The following is a 20,490-nucleotide window of genomic DNA, read 5'->3' as shown; positions in this document are numbered from 1 at the left end:
AGGACATATGTCACACAGTGCCATTGGTTGCTAGGACATATGTCACACAGTGTCATTGGTTGCTAGGACATATGTCACACAGTGTCATTGGTTGCTAGGACATATGTCACACAGTGCCATTGGTTGCTAGGACATATGTCACACAGTGTCATTGGTTGCTAGGATGCCGGTCACACGGTATAATTGGTTGCTAGGACATAGGTCACATGGTATTATTGGTTGCTAGGATGCAGGTCACAGTGCCATTGGTTGCTAGGATGCAGGTCACAGTGCCATTGGTTGCTAGGACATATGTCACACAGTGTCATTGGTTGCTAGGACATATGTCACACAGTGTCATTGGTTGCTAGGACATATGTCACACAGTGCCATTGGTTGCTAGGAAGCAGGTCACAGTGTCATCGGTTGCTAGGACATAAGTCACACGGTGTCATTGGTTGCTAGGATATAGGTCACACAGTGCCATTGGTTGCTAGGATGCAGGTCACAGTGCCATCGGTTGCTAGGACATAAGTCACACAGTGTCATCGGTTGCTAGGACATATGTCACACAGTGTCATTGGTTGATAGGACATAAGTCACACAGTGCCATTGGTTGCTAGGACATAAGTCACACAGTGCCATTGGTTGCTAGGATACAGGTCACACAGTGCCATTGGTTGCTAGGACATAAGTCACACAGTGCCATTGGTTGCTAGGACATACGTCACACAGTGCCATTGGTTGCTAGGACATATGTCACACAGTGCCATTGGTTGCTAGGACATATGTCACACAGTGCCATTGGTTGCTAGGACATATGTCACACAGTGTCATTGGTTGCTAGGACATAAGTCACACAGTGTCATTGGTTGCTAGGATGCAGGTCACACAGTGCCATTGGTTGCTAGGACATATGTCACACAGTGTCATTGGTTGCTAGGACATAAGTCACACAGTGCCATTGGTTGCTAGGACATATGTCACACAGTGCCATTGGTTGCTAGGACATATGTCACACAGTGTCATTGGTTGCTAGGACATATGTCACACAGTGTCATTGGTTGCTAGGACATATGTCACACAGTGCCATTGGTTGCTAGGACATATGTCACACAGTGTCATTGGTTGCTAGGACATATGTCACACAGTGCCATTGGTTGCTAGGACATAAGTCACACAGTGTCATTGGTTGCTAGGACATATGTCACACAGTGCCATTGGTTGCTAGGACATATGTCACACAGTGTCATTGGTTGCTAGGACATATGTCACACAGTGCCATTGGTTGCTAGGACATAAGTCACACAGTGCCATTGGTTGCTAGGTTGCAGGTCACACAGAGCCATTGGTTGCTAGGATGCAGGTCACACAGAGCCATTGGTTGCTAGGAAGCAGGTCACACAGAGCCATTGGTTGCTAGGACATAAGTCACACAGTGCCATTGGTTGCTAGGTTGCAGGTCACACAGAGCCATTGGTTGCTAGGATGCAGGTCACACAGAGCCATTGGTTGCTAGGAAGCAGGTCACACAGAGCCATTGGTTGCTAGGACATAAGTCACACAGTGCCATTGGTTGCTAGGACATAAGTCACACAGTGTTGTTTGTTGCTAGGACATATGTCACACAGTGTCATTGGTTGCTAGGACATATGTCACACAGTGCCATTGGTTGCTAGGAAGCAGGTCACAGTGTCATCGGTTGCTAGGACATAAGTCACACGGTGTAATTGGTTGCTAGGACATATGTCACACAGTGTCATTGGTTGCTAGGACATAAGTCACACAGTGCCATTGGTTGCTAGGACATAAGTCACACAGTGCCATTGGTTGCTAGGATACAGGTCACACAGTGCCATTGGTTGCTAGGACATAAGTCACACAGTGCCATTGGTTGCTAGGACATAAGTCACACAGTGCCATTGGTTGCTAGGACATAAGTCACACAGTGCCATTGGTTGCTAGGACATAAGTCACACAGAGCCATTGGTTGCTAGGACATAAGTCACACAGTGTCATTGGTTGCTAGGACATAAGTCACACAGTGCCATTGGTTGCTAGGATGCAGGTCACACAGAGCCATTGGTTGCTAGGATGCAGGTCACACAGAGCCATTGGTTGCTAGGATGCAGGTCACACAGAGCCATTGGTTGCTAGGATGCAGGTCACACAGAGCCATTGGTTGCTAGGAAGCAGGTCACACAGAGCCATTGGTTGCTAGGACATAAGTCACACAGTGCCATTGGTTGCTAGGTTGCAGGTCACACAGAGCCATTGGTTGCTAGGATGCAGGTCACACAGAGCCATTGGTTGCTAGGAAGCAGGTCACACAGAGCCATTGGTTGCTAGGACATAAGTCACACAGTGTCATTGGTTGCTAGGACATAAGTCACACAGTGCCATTGGTTGCTAGGACATATGTCACACAGTACCATTGGTTGCTAGGAAGCAGGTCACAGTGTCATTGGTTGCTAGGACATAAGTCACACAGTGTTGTTGGTTGCTAGGACATAAGTCACACAATGTCATTGGTTGCTATGACATAAGTCACACGGTGTCATCGGTTGCTAGGACATAAGTCACACAGTGTTGTTTGTTGCTAGGACATATGTCACACAGTGTCATTGGTTGCTAGGAAATATGTCACACAGTGCCATTGGTTGCTAGGAAGCAGGTCACAGTGTCATCGGTTGCTAGGACATAAGTCACACGGTGTCATTGGTTGCTAGGATATAGGTCACACAGTGCCATTGGTTGCTAGGAAGCAGGTCACACAATGTCATTGGTTGCTAGGACATAAGTCACACAGTGCCATTGGTTGCTAGGATACAGGTCACACAGTGTCATTGGTTGCTAGGAAGCAGGTCACAGTGTCATCGGTTGCTAGGACATAAGACACACGGTGTCATTGGTTGCTAGGATATAGGTCACACAGTGCCATTGGTTGCTAGGAAGCAGGTCACACAGTGTCATTGGTTGCTAGGACATATGTCACACAGTGCCATTGGTTGCTAGGACATATGTCACACAGTGTCATTGGTTGCTAGGACATAAGTCACACAGTGCCATTGGTTGCTAGGACATATGTCACACAGTGCCATTGGTTGCTAGGACATAAGTCACACAGTGCCATTGGTTGCTAGGACATATGTCACACAGTGTCATTGGTTGCTAGGACATAAGTCACACAGTGCCATTGGTTGCTAGGACATAAGTCACACAGTGCCATTGGTTGCTAGGACATATGTCACACAGTGTCATTGGTTGCTAGGACATATGTCACACAGTGCCATTGGTTGCTAGGACATATGTCACACAGTGTCATTGGTTGCTAGGACATATGTCACACAGTGTCATCGGTTGCTAGGACAAATGTCACACAGTGTCATTGGTTGCTAGGACATAAGTCACACAGTGCCATTGGTTGCTAGGACATAAGTCACACAGTGTCATTGGTTGCTAGGACATAAGTCACACAGTGTCATTGGTTGCTAGGACATAAGTCACACAGTGCCATTGGTTGCTAGGATGCAGGTCACACAGAGCCATTGGTTGCTAGGATGCAGGTCACACAGAGCCATTGGTTGCTAGGAAGCAGGTCACACAGAGCCATTGGTTGCTAGGACATAAGTCACACAGTGCCATTGGTTGCTAGGTTGCAGGTCACACAGAGCCATTGGTTGCTAGGATGCAGGTCACACAGAGCCATTGGTTGCTAGGACATAAGTCACACAGTGTCATTGGTTGCTAGGACATAAGTCACACAGTGCCATTGGCTGCTAGGACATATGTCACACAGTACCATTGGTTGCTAGGAAGCAGGTCACAGTGTCATTGGTTGCTAGGACATAAGTCACACAGTGTTGTTGGTTGCTAGGACATAAGTCACACAATGTCATTGGTTGCTATGACATAAGTCACACGGTGTCATCGGTTGCTAGGACATAAGTCACACAGTGTCATTGGTTGCTAGGATATATGTCACACAGAGCCATTGGTTGCTAGGAAGCAGGTCACACAGAGCCATTGGTTGCTAGGAAGCAGGTCACACAGAGCCATTGGTTGCTAGGAAGCAGGTCACACATAGCCATTGGTTGCTAGGACATAAGTCACACAGTGTCATTGGTTGCTAGGACATAAGTCACACAGTGCCATTGGCTGCTAGGACATATGTCACACAGTACCATTGGTTGCTAGGAAGCAGGTCACAGTGTCATTGGTTGCTAGGACATAAGTCACACAGTGTTGTTGGTTGCTAGGACATAAGTCACACAATGTCATTGGTTGCTATGACATAAGTCACACGGTGTCATCGGTTGCTAGGACATATGTCACACTGTGTCATTGGTTGCTAGGACATAAGTCACACAGTGTCATCGGTTGCTAGGATGCAGTTCCCACAGTGCCATTGGTTGCTAGGAAGCAGGTCACAGTGTCATCGGTTGCTAGGACATAAGTCACACGGTGTCATTGGTTGTTAGGACATAAGTCACACAGTGCCATTGGTTGCTAGGACATAAGTCACACAGTGCCATTGGTTGCTAGGAAGCAGGTCACAGTGTCATCGGTTGCTAGGACATAAGTCACACGGTGTCATTGGTTGTTAGGACATAAGTCACACAGTGCCATTGGTTGCTAGGACATAAGTCACACAGTGCCATTGGTTGCTAGGACATAAGTCACACAGTGCCATTGGTTGCTAGGATGCAGGTCACACAGTGCCATTGGTTGCTAGGACATAAGTCACACAGTGCCATTGGTTGCTAGGACATAAGTCACACAGTGTCATTGGTTGCTAGGACATAAGTCACACAGTGTCATTGGTTGCTAGGACATATGTCACACAGTGTCATTGGTTGCTAGGACATAAGTCACACAGTGTCATTGGTTGCTAGGACATAAGTCACACAGTGCCATTGGTTGCTAGGATGCAGGTCACACGGTGTCATTGGTTGCTAGGACATAGGTCACACGGTATTATTGGTTGTTAGGACATAAGTCACACAGTGCCATTGGTTGCTAGGATGCAGGTCACACAGAGCCATTGGTTGCTAGGATGCAGGTCACACAGAGCCATTGGTTGCTAGGAAGCAGGTCACACAGAGCCATTGGTTGCTAGGACATAAGTCACACAGTGTCATTGGTTGCTAGGACATAAGTCACACAGTGCCATTGGTTGCTAGGACATATGTCACACAGTGCCATTGGTTGCTAGGAAGCAGGTCACAGTGTCATTGGTTGCTAGGACATAAGTCACACAGTGTTGTTGGTTGCTAGGACATAAGTCACACAATGTCATTGGTTGCTAGGACATAAGTCACACAGTGTCATCGGTTGCTAGGACATAAGTCACACAGTGTTGTTTGTTGCTAGGACATAAGTCACACGGTGTCATCGGTTGCTAGGACATAAGTCACACAGTGTTGTTGGTTGCTAGGACATAAGTCACACAATGTCATTGGTTGCTAGGACATAAGTCACACGGTGTCATTGGTTGCTAGGACATATGTCACACAGTGCCATTGGTTGCTAGGACATAAGTCACACAGTGCCATTGGTTGCTAGGACATAAGTTGCAGATCACACAGTGCCATTGGTTGCTAGGAAGCAGGTCACAGTGTCATCGGTTGCTAAGACATAAGTCACACAGTGTCAATGGTTGCTAGGATGCAGATCACAGTGCCATTGGTTGCTAGGATACAGGTCACACAGTGCCATTGGTTGCTAGGACATAAGTCACACGGTGCCATTGGTTGCTAGGGCATAAGTCTCACAGTGCCATTGGTTGCTAGGACATAAGTCACACAGTGCCATTGGTTGCTAGGACATAAGTCACACAGTGTCATTGGTTGCTAGAACATAAGTCTCACGTGTCATTGGTTGCTAGGATGCAGTTCCCACAGTGCCATTGGTTGCTAGGAAGCAGGTCACAGTGTCATCGGTTGCTAGGACATAAGTCACACGGTGTCATTGGTTGCTAGGGCATAAGTCACACGGTGTCATTGGTTGCTAGGGCATAAGTCACACAGTGCCATTGGTTGCTAGGACATAAGTCACACAGTGCCATTGGTTGCTAGAACATAAGTCTCACGTGTCATTGGTTGCTAGGATGCAGTTCCCACAGTGCCATTGGTTGCTAGGAAGCAGGTCACAGTGTCATCGGTTGCTAGGACATAAGTCACACAGTGTCATTGGTTGCTAGGACATAAGTCACACAGTGCCAATGGTTGCTAGGACATATGTCACACAGTGCCAATGGTTGCTAGGACATAAGTCACACAGTGCCAATGGTTGCTAGGACATAAGTCACACAGTGTCATTGGTTGCTAGGACATAAGCCCCACAATGTCATTGGTTGCTATGACATAAGTCACACGGTGTCATCGGTTGCTATGACATAAATCACACAGTGTCATTGGTTGCTAGGATGCAGATCACACAGTGCCATTGGTTGCTAGGATACAGGTCACACAATGCCATTGGTTGCTAGGATACCGGCATCTACAGCATTATAACCAATGACACTCTGGTATGGACTCTCCAGCCTCGCTGTCGCCCCCTTGTGCCCTGATTGGGGCTGTGTCCCGTCCATTAAATGTGCTATGGGAGAGGGGCACACATACACGGCTATGAGAACAAATTATAGAGTGTGGAGTGTGGAGGTAAGACCGGGAACGTGTGTATGCCGAGTGACCGTACACCGCCCCTCCTCCACACACCGACTGTCATCTCTCATATACAGGGACGGCGCAGTATTGTACGCGGAAGGGCAGTTACCCACATCCAAGATGGCGGCGGCAGCAACTCGCATACTAACAGCGTCCTCCTCACCTAATAGGACAGAAACAGGATGACGCTCCCTACGCGACCAAGTTACGTCACCTCTGCGCATCCGAAGGAGAATTCCTGTTCGGGGGCGGGGCTGAGAGAGTGGGCGTGGCCGGGCGGTTGGAGTAGCAAGATGGCGGCGTCGGGCAGAGTGTGGGGGAGGGTCGGGGCTGTGTCAGGGGCCCTGGCTGTCAGTCTGGGAACCTATAGAGTCCATGGTGAGACAGAGGGGGGGGAGTCCTGAGCCTGGCAGTGACCCCATTATGTATATATAGAGGGGGTGAGTGAGGGGTTATAGGAACTTCTTATATTATTCTGTGCACTGTGCCTTTAAAAAAATGTCTGCCATCAAATTTACAGTGACAACACGGTGGAGGTCCTCCAAATACCAAACAGTATCTGTGTTTACCCCGAACTGGTGTCCCCATTAGAAGATTCCTCCTTTCTTGTTCTGGTGACACCTTGCAATGTTTTGATTTCCGTTCACCTTTTATTGCGGTGACACCAGGTGACAGGGAGAGGGAATCTGGCCAATGGGGACACGGTCTAGGCGCACTACCTTTACTGCCGGACCAACCGTGCCATGTCCCGGGCCATTGTCAGCCATGATGGGTCTATTGGGGGTCATTCTTCCCGGTCATTGTCAGCCATGACGGGTCTATTGGGGGTCATTCTTCCCGGTCATTGTCAGCCATGACGGGTCTATTGGAGGTCATTCTTCCCGGACCATTGTCAGCCATGACGGGTCTATTGGGGGTCATTCTTCCCGGTCATTGTCAGCCATGACGGGTCTATTGGGGGTCATTCTTCCCGGTCATTGTCAGCCATGACGGGTCTATTAGGGGTCATTCTTCCCGGTCATTGTCAGCCATGACGGGTCTATTGGGGGTCATTCTTCCCAGTCATTGTCAGCCATGACGGGTCTATTGGAGGCCATTCTTCCCGGTCATTGTCAGACATGACGGGTCTATTGGGGGTCATTCTTCCCGGTCATTATCAGCCATGACGGGTCTATTGGGGGTCATTCTTCCCAGCCTTTGTCAGCCATGACGGGTCTATTGGGGTCATTCTTCCCGGTCATTGTCAGCCATAACGGGTCTATTGGGGGTCATTCTTCCCGGTCATTGTCAGCCATGACGGGTCTATTGGGGGGTCATTCTTCCCGGTCATTGTCAGCCATGACGGGTCTATTGGGGGTCATTCTTCCCGGTCATTGTCAGCCATGACAGGTCTATTGGGGGTCATTCTTCCCGGTCATTGTCAGCCATGACGGGTCTATTGGGGGTCATTCTTCCCGGTCATTGTCAGCCATGACGGGTCTATTGGGGGTCATTCTTCCCGGCCATTGTCAGCCATGATGGGTCTATTGGGGGTCATTCTTCTCGGCCATTGTCAGCCATGACGGGTCTATTGGGGGTCATTCTTCCCGGTCATTGTCAGCCATGACGGGTCTATTGGGGGTCATTCTTCCCGGCCATTGTCAGCCATGATGGGTCTATTGGGGGTCATTCTTCTCGGCCATTGTCAGCCATGACGGGTCTATTGGGGGGTCATTCTTCCCGGTCATTGTCAGCCATGACGGGTCTATTGGGGGTCATTCTTCCCGGTCATTGTCAGCCATGACGGGTCTATTGGGGGTCATTCTTCTCGGCCATTGTCAGCCATGACGGGTCTATTGGGGGTCATTCTTTCCGGTCATTGTCAGCCATGACGGGTCTATTGGGGGTCATTCTTCCCGGCCATTGTCAGCCATGACGGGTCTATTGGGGTCATTCTTCCCGGCCATTGTCAGCCATGACATGTCTATTGGGGGTCATTCTTATTGGCCATTGTCAGCCATGACGGGTCTATTGGGGGGTCATTCTTCCCGGTCATTGTCAGCCATGACAGGTCTATTGGGGGTCATTCTTCCCGGCCATTGTCAGCCATGACGGGTCTATTGGGGGTCATACTTCCCGGTCATTGTCAGCCATGACGGGTCTATTGGGGGGTCATTCTTCCTGGTCATTGTCAGCCATGACGGGTCTATTGGAGGTCATTCTTCCCAGCCATTGTCAGCCATGACGGGTCTATTGGGGGTCATTCTTCTCGGCCATTGTCAGCCATGACGGGTCTATTGGGGGTCATTCTTTCCGGTCATTGTCAGCCATGATGGGTCTATTGGGGGTCATTCTTCCCGGTAATTGTCAGCCATGACGGGTCTATTGGAGGTCATTCTTCCTGGTCATTGTCAGCCATGACAGGTCTATTGGGGGTCATTCTTTCCGGTCATTGTCAGCCATGACGGGTCTATTGGGGGTCATTCTTCCCGGTCATTGTCAGCCATGATGGGTCTATTGGGGGTCATTCTTCCCGGGCAATTGTCAGCCATGACGGGTCTATTGGGGGTCATTCTTCCCGGTCATTGTCAGCCATGACGGGTCTATTGGAGGTCATTCTTCCCGGTCATTGTCAGCCATGACGGGTCTATTGGGGGTCATTCTTCCCGCCATTGTCAGCCATGACGGGTCTATTGGGAGTCATTCTTCCCGGTCATTGTCAGCCATGACGGGTCTATTGGAGGTCATTCTTCCCGGTCATTGTCAGCCATGACGGGTCTATTGGGGGTCATTCTTCCCGGTCATTGTCAGCCATGACGGGTCTATTGGGGGTCATTCTTCCCGGTCATTGTCAGCCATGACGGGTCTATTGGGGGTCATTCTTCCCGGTCATTGTCAGCCATGACGGGTCTATTGGGGGTCATTCTTCCCGGCCATTGTCAGCCATGATGGGTCTATTGGGGGGTCATTCTTCCCGGCCATTGTCAGCCATGACGGGTCTATTGGGGTCATTCTTCCCGGCCATTGTCAGCCATGACGGGTCTATTGGGGGGTCATTCTTCCCGGTCATTGTCAGCCATGACAGGTCTATTGGGGGTCATTCTTCCCGGCCATTGTCAGCCATGACGGGTCTATTGGGGGTCATACTTCCCGGCCATTGTCAGCCATGACGGGTCTATTGGGGGTCATACTTCCCGGTCATTGTCAGCCATGACGGGTCTATTGGGGGGTCATTCTTCCTGGTCATTGTCAGCCATGACGGGTCTATTGGAGGTCATTCTTCCCAGCCATTGTCAGCCATGACGGGTCTATTGGGGGTCATTCTTCTCGGCCATTGTCAGCCATGACGGGTCTATTGGGGGTCATTCTTTCCGGTCATTGTCAGCCATGACGGGTCTATTGGGGGTCATTCTTCCCGGGCAATTGTCAGCCATGACGGGTCTATTGGGGGTCATTCTTCCCGGTCATTGTCAGCCATGACGGGTCTATTGGAGGTCATTCTTCCCGGTCATTGTCAGCCATGACGGGTCTATTGGGGGTCATTCTTCCCGCCATTGTCAGCCATGACGGGTCTATTGGGAGTCATTCTTCCCGGTCATTGTCAGCCATGAAGGGTCTATTGGAGGTCATTCTTCCCGGTCATTGTCAGCCATGACGGGTCTATTGGGGGTCATTCTTCCCGGTCATTGTCAGCCATGACGGGTCTATTGGGGGTCATTCTTCCCGGTCATTGTCAGCCATGACGGGTCTATTGGGGGTCATTCTTCCCGGTCATTGTCAGCCATGACGGGTCTATTGGGGGTCATCCTTCCCGGTCATTGTCAGCCATGACGGGTCTATTGGGGGTCATCCTTCCCGGTCATTGTCAGCCATGACGGGTCTATTGGGGGTCATTCTTCCCGGTCATTGTCAGCCATGACGGGTCTATTGGGGGTCATTCTTCCCGGTCATTGTCAGCCATGACGGGTCTATTGGGGGTCATTCTTCTCGGCCATTGTCAGCCATGACGGGTCTATTGGGGGTCATTCTTCCTGGTCATTGTCAGCCATGACGGGTCTATTGGGGGTTATTCTTCCCGGTCATTGTCAGCCATGACATGTCTATTGGGGGTTATTCTTCCCGGTCATTTTCAGCCATGACGGGTCTATTGGGGGTCATTCTTCCCGGTCATTGTCAGCCATGACGGGTCTATTGGGGGTCATTCTTCCCGGTCATTGTCAGCCATGACGGGCCTTTTGGGGGTCATTCTTCTCGGCCATTGTCAGCCATGACGGGTCTATTGGGGGTCATTCTTCCCGGCCATTTTCAGCCATGACGGGTCTATTGGGGGTCATTCTTCCCGGCCATTTTCAGCCATGACGGGACTATTGGTGGTCATTCTTCCCGGCCATTTTCAGCCATGACGGGTCTATTGGGGGTCATTCTTCCTGGTCATTGTCAGCCATGACGGGTCTGTTGGGGTCATTCTTCTCGGCCATTGTCAGCCATGACGGGTCTATTGGGGGTCATTCTTCCCGGCCATTGTCAGCCATGACGGGTCTATTGGGGGTCATTCTTCCCAGTCATTGTCAGCCATGATGGGTCTATTGGGGGTCATTCTTCCCGGCCATTGTCAGCCATGACGGGTCTATTGGGGGTCATTCTTCCCGGTCATTGTCAGCCATAACGGGTCTATTGGGGGTCATTCTTCCCGGCCATTGTCAGCCATGACGGATCTATTGGGGGTCATTCTTCCCGGCCATTGTCAGCCATGACGGGTCTATTGGGGTCATTCTTCCCGGTCATTGTCAGCCATGACGGGTCTATTGGGGGTCATTCTTCCCGGCCATTGTCAGCCATGACGGGTCTATTGGGGGTCATTCTTCCCGGTCATTGTCAGCCATGACGGGTCTATTGAGGGTCATTCTTCCCGGTCATTGTCAGCCATGACGGATCTATTGGGGGTCATTCTTCTCTGCCATTGTCAGCCATGACGGGTCTATTGGGGGTCATTCTTCCCGGCCATTGTCAGCCATGACGGGTCTATTGGGGGTCATTCTTCCCGGCCATTGTCAGCCATGACGGGTCTATTGGGGGTCATTCTTCCCGGTCATTGTCAGCCATGACGGGTCTATTGGGGGTCATTCTTCTCGGCCATTGTCAGCCATGACGGGTCTATTGGGTTGTCATTCTTCATGGCTGATAATGACCGGGAAGAATGGCCTCCAATAGACCCGACATGGCTGACAATGACCGGGAAGAATGGCCTCCAATAGACCCGTCATGGCTGACAATGACCAAGAAGAATGGCCTCCAATAGACCCGTCATGGCTGACAATGACCGGGAAGAATGACCCCCAATAGACCCGTCATGGCTGACAATGACCGGGAAGAATGACCCCCCAATAGACCCGTCATGGCTGACAATGACCGGTCTATTGGGGGTCATTCTTCCCGGTCATTGTCAGCCATGACGGGTCTATTGGAGGCCATTCTTCTTGGTCATTGTCAGCCATGACGGGTCTATTGGAGGCCATTCTTCCCGGTCATTATCAGCCATGACGGGTCTATTGGGGGTCATTCTTCCCGGTCATTGTCAGCCATGACGGGTCTGTTGGGGGTCATTCTTCTCGGCCTAGACTCTCCTATTCTTTTTGGACTCTTCTATTCTTCTTTTCCCCAGGCTCTCCTGTTCTTTCCATGTCAGACTCTTAGTAAATCAAACTCTTTTCCGGATGTTATATACTGTATACACACCAAAGACCCCGAAGTGTCTTCACCCCTTCACTGCCCCCCCGGTCCCTTGTATTGGTTCATCATCTGAAGTTTATGTCACTTTGTGTCTCTTGCAGGATGCAGAAGCAGCAACCGGGATGAATACCTGAAAGAGGTGAGGCGTCCCCAATGCCGTTTTCATTCTGTAATCCTGTCTGCAGAATTGTGGCAGAAAATTATTGTAAGATTAAAGTGTTACCAAAACTTTAGCGCACTTCTCTTGTATTAGGCTCCCCTCCATCCCCTCCTCCGAGTCTTATACTCATGTGTCATACATCCAGAGAGATATCAGATCCCCTCCTCCGCGTCTTATACTCACCTGTCATACATCCAGAGAGATATCGGCTCCCCTCCATCTCCTCCTCCGAGTCTTATACTCATATGTCATACATCCAATGAGATATCAGCTCCCCTCCTCCGCGTCTTATACTCACCTGTCATACATCCAGAGAGATATCAGCTCCCCCCCCCCCATCCCCTCCTCCGAGTCTTATACTCACCTGTGATACATCCAGAGAGATATCAGCTCCCCTCCTCCGCGTCTTATACTCACCTGTCATACATCCAGAGAGATATCAGCTCCCCCCCCCCCCATCCCCTCCGCCAAGTCTTATACTCACCTGTCATAGATCTAGAGAGATATCAGCTCCCCTCCTCCGAGTCATATACTCACCTGTCATACATCCAGAGAGATATCAGCTCCCCTCCGTCCCCTCCTCCGAGTCTTTTATACTCACCTGTCATTCATCTAATGAGATATCAGCTCCCCTCCATTCCCTCCTCCGAGTCTTATACTCACCTGTCATACATCCAGAGAGATATCAGCTCCCCCCCCCCCATCCCCTCCTCCGAGTCTTATACTCACCTGTCATAGATCCAGAGAGATATCAGCTCCCCTCCATCCCCTCCTCCGAGTCTTATACTCACCTGTCATACATCCAGAGAGATATCAGCTCCCCTCCATCCCCTCCTCCGAGTCTTTAACCCACCTATCATACATCCAGAGAGATATCAGCTCCCCTCTGTCCCCTCCTCCGAGTCATATACTCACCTATCATACATCTAATGAGATATCAGCTCCCCTCCGTCCCCTCCTCCGAATCTTATACTCACCTGTCAGATCCAGAGAGATATCAGCTCCCCTCTATCCCCTCCTCCGAGTCTTCTACTCACCTGCCATACATCTAATGAGATATCGGCTCTCCTCCATCCCCTCCTCCGAGTCTTATACTCACCTGTCATAGATCCATAGAGATATCCGCTCCCCTCCCCTCCTTTGAGTCTTATACTCACCTGCCATACATCTAATGAGATATCAGATCCCCTCCATCCCCTCCTCCGAGTCTTATACTCACCTGTCATAGATCCATAGAGATATCCGCTCCCCTCCCCTCCTTCGAGTCTTATATTCACCTGTCATAGATCCAGAGAGATATCAGATCCCCTCCTCTGAGTCTTCTACTCACCTGCCATACATCTAATGAGATATCAGCTCCCCTTCATCCCCTCCTCCAAGTCTTTAACCCACCTATCATACATCCAGAGAGATATCAGCTCCCCTCTGTCCCCTCCTCCGAGTCTTATACTCACCTGTCATACATCCAGAGAGCTATCAGCTCCCCTCCATCCCCTCCTCCGAGTCTCATACCCACCTATCATACATCCAGAGAGATATCAGCTCCCCTCCATCCCCTCCTCTGAGTCTTATACTCACCTGTCATACATCCAGAGAGATATCAGCTCCCCTCCATCCCCTCCTCCGAGTCTTATACTCACCTGTCATACATCCAGAGAGATATCGGATCCCCTCCTCTGAGTCTTCTACTCACCGGTCATATGTCTGAAGATCTATCATCTCCCTCCATCCCCTCCTCCGAGTCATACTCACCTGTCATAGATCCAGAGACATATCAGCTCCCCTCCATCCCCTCCTCCGAGTCTTATACTCACCTGCCATACATCTAATGAGATATCAGCTCCCCTCCATCCCCTCCTCCGAGTCTTAGACTCACATGTCATACATCCAGAGAGATATCAGCTCCCCTCCATCCCCTCCTCCGTGTCTTATACTCACCTGTCATACATCTAATGAGATATCAGCTCCCCTCCATCCCCTCCTCCGAGTCTTATACTCACCTGTCATAGATCCAGAGAGATATCAGATCCCCTCCTCTGAGTCTTCTACTCACTGGTCATATGTCTGAAGAGCTATCATCTCCCTCCATCCCCTCCTCCGAGTCTGTAACCCACCTATCATACATCCAGCAAGATATCAGCTCCCCTCCATCCCCTCCTCCGAGTCATACTCACCTGTCATAGATCCAGAGACATATCAGCTCCCCTCCATCCCCTCCTCCGAGTCTTATACTCACCTGCCATACATCCATAGAGATATCAGCTCCCCTCCATCCCCTCCTCCGAGTCTTATACTCACCTGCCATACATCTAATGAGATATCAGCTCCCCTCCATCCCCTCCTCCAAATCTTATACTCACCTGTCATAGATCTAATGAGATATCAGCTCCCCTCCGTCCCCTCCTCCGAGTCATATACTCACCTGTCATACATCCAGAGAGATATCAGCTCCCCTCCATCCCCTCCTCCGAGTCTTATACCAGTCTGTAGCAGATCCAACAAGCTAGAGATACCCAACCAGCCCGTCCTCCGACTTGTATACTTTCCTCATTAGAGCCCTGCAAGTGCAGCAGCTGATTGATAATGATAAAATCGCTCCCATTCACTCCGCACATGGACACAGAGAAACAAACAGCGATTTCTTCAGAATAACAAGAGGTTTGGAATCCGCAACAAAGTTTCTGAAACTCCCTGCAATGTACATACAGCAGAGGGGGGGGGGAGGGGTTCATTGAGTCACCCACACTACCGCTGATTTCTGCTGTCATCATTTTATAACATTAGAGAAGAGGATTTCCTGATCATTTATACTTCTTCTGTCTCCTTCCAGCTGTTTCTAACTGGGAACCAGTACCACTTCCTGCACAGCCTGGCCCTATTGGCTGCGCCCCACTGCAGGCGCCCTCTGCTGGTAGGTCAACCACAATGGGCTAGATTCAGCAAGCATTTACGGCGACGCATCTCCAGATACGCCGCCGTAATTTCAAATCGTATCGTTACGCCGATTCTCCAAGGCACACACGTCTAAAAAAAAATAGGCTTCCTCCGCTGACGCAACTTGAATGCGGCGGCGTATAATTGTGTGCAATATTACGCTGGCCGCTAGGTGGCGCTTCCGTTGTTTTCGGGCGTAGAATATGCAAATTACCTAGATACGCCGATTCACAAACGTACGCGCGCCCGGCGGTAGTTTTTTACGTCGTTTGCGTAAGGCTTTTTTCGACGTAACGTTGCTCCTGCTATTAGGCGGCGCACGCAATGTTAAGTATGGACGTCGTTCCCGCATCGAAATTTGAATTTTTTTACGTCGTTTGCGTAAGGCTTTTTCGACGTAACGTTGCTCCTGCTATTAGGTGGCGCACGCAATGTTAAGTATGGACGTCGTTCCCGCTTCGAAATTTGAATTTTTTTTACGTCGTTTGCGTAAGTCGTTCGCGAATAGGGCTGGACGTAATTTTACGTTCACGTCGAAACCAATACGTCGTTGCGCCGTACTTGGGAGCAATGCACACTGGGATATGTACACGGACGGCGCATGCACCGTCCGTACAAAACGTCGATCACGTCAGGTCATCATAGATTTACATAAAACACGCCCCCCCCCTTCCACATTTGAATTACCATTCACGCTAATAATCCACATTTGAATTACGCGCGCTTACGCCGGCCCCATTTACGCTACGCCGCCGCAACTTACGGAGCAAGTGCTTTGTGAATACTGCACTTGCTCCTGTAAGTTGCGCCTGGGTAGCGTAAATACGATACGCTGCGCCGCCGTAACATTGCGCGCCCCTACCTGAATCTAGCCCTATGTTTTTATTACCCACTTGCCACCTGCCCACAGTACTGAGAGCGGGCGGCAGCTACAGGCACTGCACGTGGCACGTACCGGTGGCACTGGGGGGGCACGATCCCGTGAACGCTGTGTCTGGTGGCCACAGTGGATGACGGCACTCGGTACCCCCGGGCCGCTCCTCATGTGAACGCCATGACCGGTCGTGATTACATGTAAGCCAAACAGGCATTAATGGCTGGCTATTTTGAAGCTGTGATTGGCCCACAGCTATCACATGGTATGTGGGCCAATCGCAGCACCACGTACCGTGTGCTTAGCTTTAGCCAATCACAGATGACAATTTTATGGAAAATAAAGAAAATCAAATATAAATATTTTTTTCTCTTCCGTTCATGGACGGACACAGCAGCAATTGACCTTAGGGTTATCTACCTTCCTTTTAGGAGATGACTAGGCAGAAAAAACAGCACTTCAACTGTTAAAACACTTCTCAGTATAGCTCCTCCCAGGGGGCGGGTCCGCCAGGTACATCCCTCTCTCTGCACCCCCCAGTCATGAAGGGGGGGGGGGGGGGTAAAACCTTTCAAGTGGCTTAATAATTTAAAACAGGGTTTGACAAATTTGCTTGGAATCTAGGAGCCAACTAAAAAAAGTTAGGAGCCAGAAAACGCTCCCCGTCCCGCCGAGCTCACGCGCAGAAGCGAACGCATACGTAAACCGTATTCAAACCGCACGTGAGGTATCGCCACGATTGGTAGAGCGAGAGCAATAATTCTATCCCTAGACCTCCTCTGTAACTAAAAACATGCAACTTGTAGAATTTTTTTAAGGGTAAAAGTTTGTCGCCATTTCACGAACAGGGCGCAATTTTGAAGCGTGACAGGTTGGGTATCAATTTACTCGGCGTAACATTATCTTTCACAATATAAAAAAAAAAAATTGGGCTAACTTTACTGTTGTCTTATTTTTTTAATAAAAAAAAAGTGTATTTTTTCCCAAAAAAAAGTGCGCTTGTAAGACCGCTGCGCAAATAGGGTGTGACAGAAAGTATGCAATGACTGCCATTTTAATCTCTAGGGTGTTAGAATAAAAAAATACATATAATGTTTGGGGGTTCTAATTAAAACACATCGGAACTGCTGTTTTACTTGTAATGCCAACGGTCACCACAAGATGCGCCAGATCACAGAAGGAAGCTTAGGCCTGCAGAAGGCCACAAAGCCGCGGCCTCAATTACCGGCGGGCGCGGCGAGGGAGGTGGGGGCGCACGGAGACACAGGATCTTGTGTCTGCGTGCTCCCCTGCCGCGCCGGCTGGTAATTGAGGCCGCAGCTTTGCAGCCTTCTGCAGGCCTAAGCTTCCTTCTGTGAAGGCCGCAAAGCCGCGGCCTCAATTACCGGCGAGGGAGGTGGGGGCGCACGGAGACACAGGATCTTGTGTCTGCGTGCGCCCCCACCCCCCCCGCCGCGCCGGCTGGTAATTGAGGCCGCGGCTTTGCGGCCTTCTGCAGGCCTAAGCTTCCTTCTGTGAAGGCCGCAAAGCCGCGGCCTCAATTACCGGCGGGCGCCAGGTCACAATTTCTTGTGGCAATTGCGACCGGGCGCCCGGATTTTGTCGAGCCCTGATTTAAAAGGATATTCCACTCAGAACTGATATTCCAGTGTTTGGAACTCCCCATCTTATACCTGTCTGTGATCTCCTCTCACCCCTGGAACTCCCCACCCCTCTGTATTAGTGTCTGATGTTTGTAGTATTTGTGTATTCTATACAGTGACAATACATCTGTGTGTTTGACCCCCTCCAGGCGGGATCTCTGCTGACATCGGGGATGGTTCTGTTCTGTGGGACGTTCTATTACCACGCCTTGACCGGGGACTCCACTCTCACCAAGGCGGCACCTTTGGGAGGCACTCTTCTCATACTGGGCTGGGCGGCCATGGCCCTCTAATCTCTGACCAATCCTTCTCCCCCCTCCCCCTCCAAACTCATATATTATACAGTGAAACCTTGGTTAACGAGCGATTTGAAAGATGAGCAACTTTCTTTTTTTTACAACTCCTGACTCGGTTTGCCAGTGTTTCAAACCAATGGGGTGTGCAGTACCGCATTTGGCCAGAGGTGCGGGGAGGGCGCCGGTGATACTCGGAATGGTTCGGAGCCATTCGGAAATTCGTTCCCGGTGTTTGCAAGGGTTTTTGAGTTCAGCCAAGTATTTCCAAGGCTCTCTGGCGCCCCCCCTCACCTTTGGCCACTTGCGGTATTGCATGCAATAGAAGTCAATGCTGAACGAATTATCTTCGCTTCCATTGACTTTTATGGGGAAACTCGCTTTGATATGCGAGTGCTTTGGATAACGAGCATTTTCCTGCAACGGATTATGCTCGTAACCCGAGGTTCCACTGTAATATATATATATATATATATATATATATATATATATATATATATATGTATATATATATATATATATATATATTATCCCGCTACAAATTCCAAATCACGTGTTTTATATTCTGTATATTATGTGGAATAATTTGTGAAATGTATTTTTTTATTATAAATCAATTTTTTTTGCCTGAACGGCTTTTGATATGGAATGTTGAGTTTTACTTCATCTACGCTGTTTTGCGGAAGTTTTAGGCAGGTGCGATTCTGTAAATGAAGAACGCTTTCGGAAATAAAAAAAAATAAACTGTTAACATTTTCTATCAATTGCCAAAATTTGAAACACATAATAAGGAAAATAAGATTTGTCGGACAGGAAACCAAAAATGTAGAAAAATAGAAATTTAATCAGTTAAAATTTTATGATTTGAATACATAAAAAAAAATCATATATTGTGATCATTGAAATATACAAACAAAAGGTGCAAATCTGATAAACCACTTCAGCCCCCCGGACCATTTGGCTGCCCAAAGACCAGGCCACTTTTTTTGCGACTGGGCACTGCGTCGCTTTAACTGACAATTGCGCGGTTGTGCGACGTGGCACCCAAACAAAATTGGCGTCCTTTTCCCCCCACAAATAGAGCTTTCTTTTGGTGGTCTTTGATCACCTCTGCGGTTTTTATTTTTTTGCGCTATAAACAAAAATAGAGCGACAATTTTGAAAAAAAAATTCAATATTTTTTACTTTTTGCTATAATAAATATCCCCAAAAATATATAAAAAAAAGATTTTTTTCCTCAGTTTAGGCCGATACGTATTCTTCTACATATTTTTGGTAAAAAAAAAAAAAAAAAAATCGCAATAAGCGTTTTATCGATTGGTTTGCGCAAAATGTATAGTGTTTACAAAATAGGGGATAGATTTATTGCATTTTTATTAATAATTTTTTATTTTTTTTACTACTAATGGCGGCGATCAGCGATATTTTTCGTGACTGCGACATTATGGCGGACACTTCGAACAATTTTGACACATTTTTGGGACCATTGTCATTTTCACAGCGAAAAGTACTATAAAAATGCACTGATTACTGTGAAAATGACAATTGCAGTTTCGGAGTTAACCACTAGGGGGCGCTGAAGGGGTTAAGTGTGACCCTCATATGTGTTTCTAACTGTAGGGGGCGGGGCTGGACATGTGACGTCACTGATCGTCTTTCCCTATATCAGGGAACAGACGATCAGTGACACTGCCACAGAGAAGAACGGGGAAGCTGTGTTTACACTCACCTCTCCCCTTTCTTCAGCTCTGGGACCAATCGCGGGACACCGGCGGTGATCGGGTCCGCGGGTCCCGCAGCTTCGGACCGGGTCGGGGGCGCACTCGCGACCCCACGGCTAGGCACTTAAAGGACGTACAGGTACGTGCTTGTGTCTAGTCATGCCATTCTGCTGACTTATATCGGTGTGAAGGGGTCCTTAAGGCTCCATTCACATTGTAACGCCGCGTACGCGGCGTATTTTGACGCGCTTAGTTAACTTTTTTTTTTTTAACAAATAATTGACATTGATGTCTATGGCCGAACTCCAATGTCGCCTGAAAAAAAAGGGTCCGGGACTTTTTTTCAGGCGACAGGCGTACGGTGTCTATGAGATGTGAACCATCTCATAGACATCAATGGAAATTCTCCCCTCCAGCGGCACGGGCGTCGCGTTTCAGGCGTTTTGTCGCCTAGGTGTGAAAGAGGGCTTAGTGGTTAAACAAAATAGAGCGACAATTTTGAAAAAAAT

General features: G+C 49.1%; 1 protein-coding gene across 1 annotated transcript; it reads left to right on the top strand.

The window, feature by feature from the left end:
* Window positions 1–6,926: 6,926 nt before the first annotated feature.
* LOC120933713 (transmembrane protein 256 homolog) lies at window positions 6,927–18,516 on the top strand. The gene is made up of 4 exons (XM_040347066.1): window positions 6,927–7,025; window positions 12,458–12,495; window positions 15,347–15,427; window positions 18,117–18,516. Exons 1-4 carry the CDS (start codon window positions 6,941–6,943, stop codon window positions 18,258–18,260), a joined length of 348 nt encoding a protein of 115 aa, XP_040203000.1. The 5' UTR covers window positions 6,927–6,940; the 3' UTR covers window positions 18,261–18,516.
* The last annotated feature ends 1,974 nt before the right edge of the window (window positions 18,517–20,490 follow it).

This window comes from Rana temporaria, chromosome 3 (genome assembly GCF_905171775.1).
Source record: "Rana temporaria chromosome 3, aRanTem1.1, whole genome shotgun sequence".
Lineage (NCBI taxonomy): Eukaryota > Metazoa > Chordata > Amphibia > Anura > Ranidae > Rana > Rana temporaria.
This window is presented reverse-complemented; position numbering and strand designations above follow the sequence as displayed.

Coding starts and splice junctions, on each gene's coding strand:
- LOC120933713 (XM_040347066.1), top strand. CDS start 6,941: ATGGCGGCGTCGGGCAGAGTGTGGGGGAGGGTCGGGGCTGTGTCAGGG. Junction 12,496..15,346: donor GGGATGAATACCTGAAAGAG/GTGAGGCGTCCC, acceptor GTCTCCTTCCAG/CTGTTTCTAACTGGGAACCA. Junction 15,428..18,116: donor ACTGCAGGCGCCCTCTGCTG/GTAGGTCAACCA, acceptor GACCCCCTCCAG/GCGGGATCTCTGCTGACATC.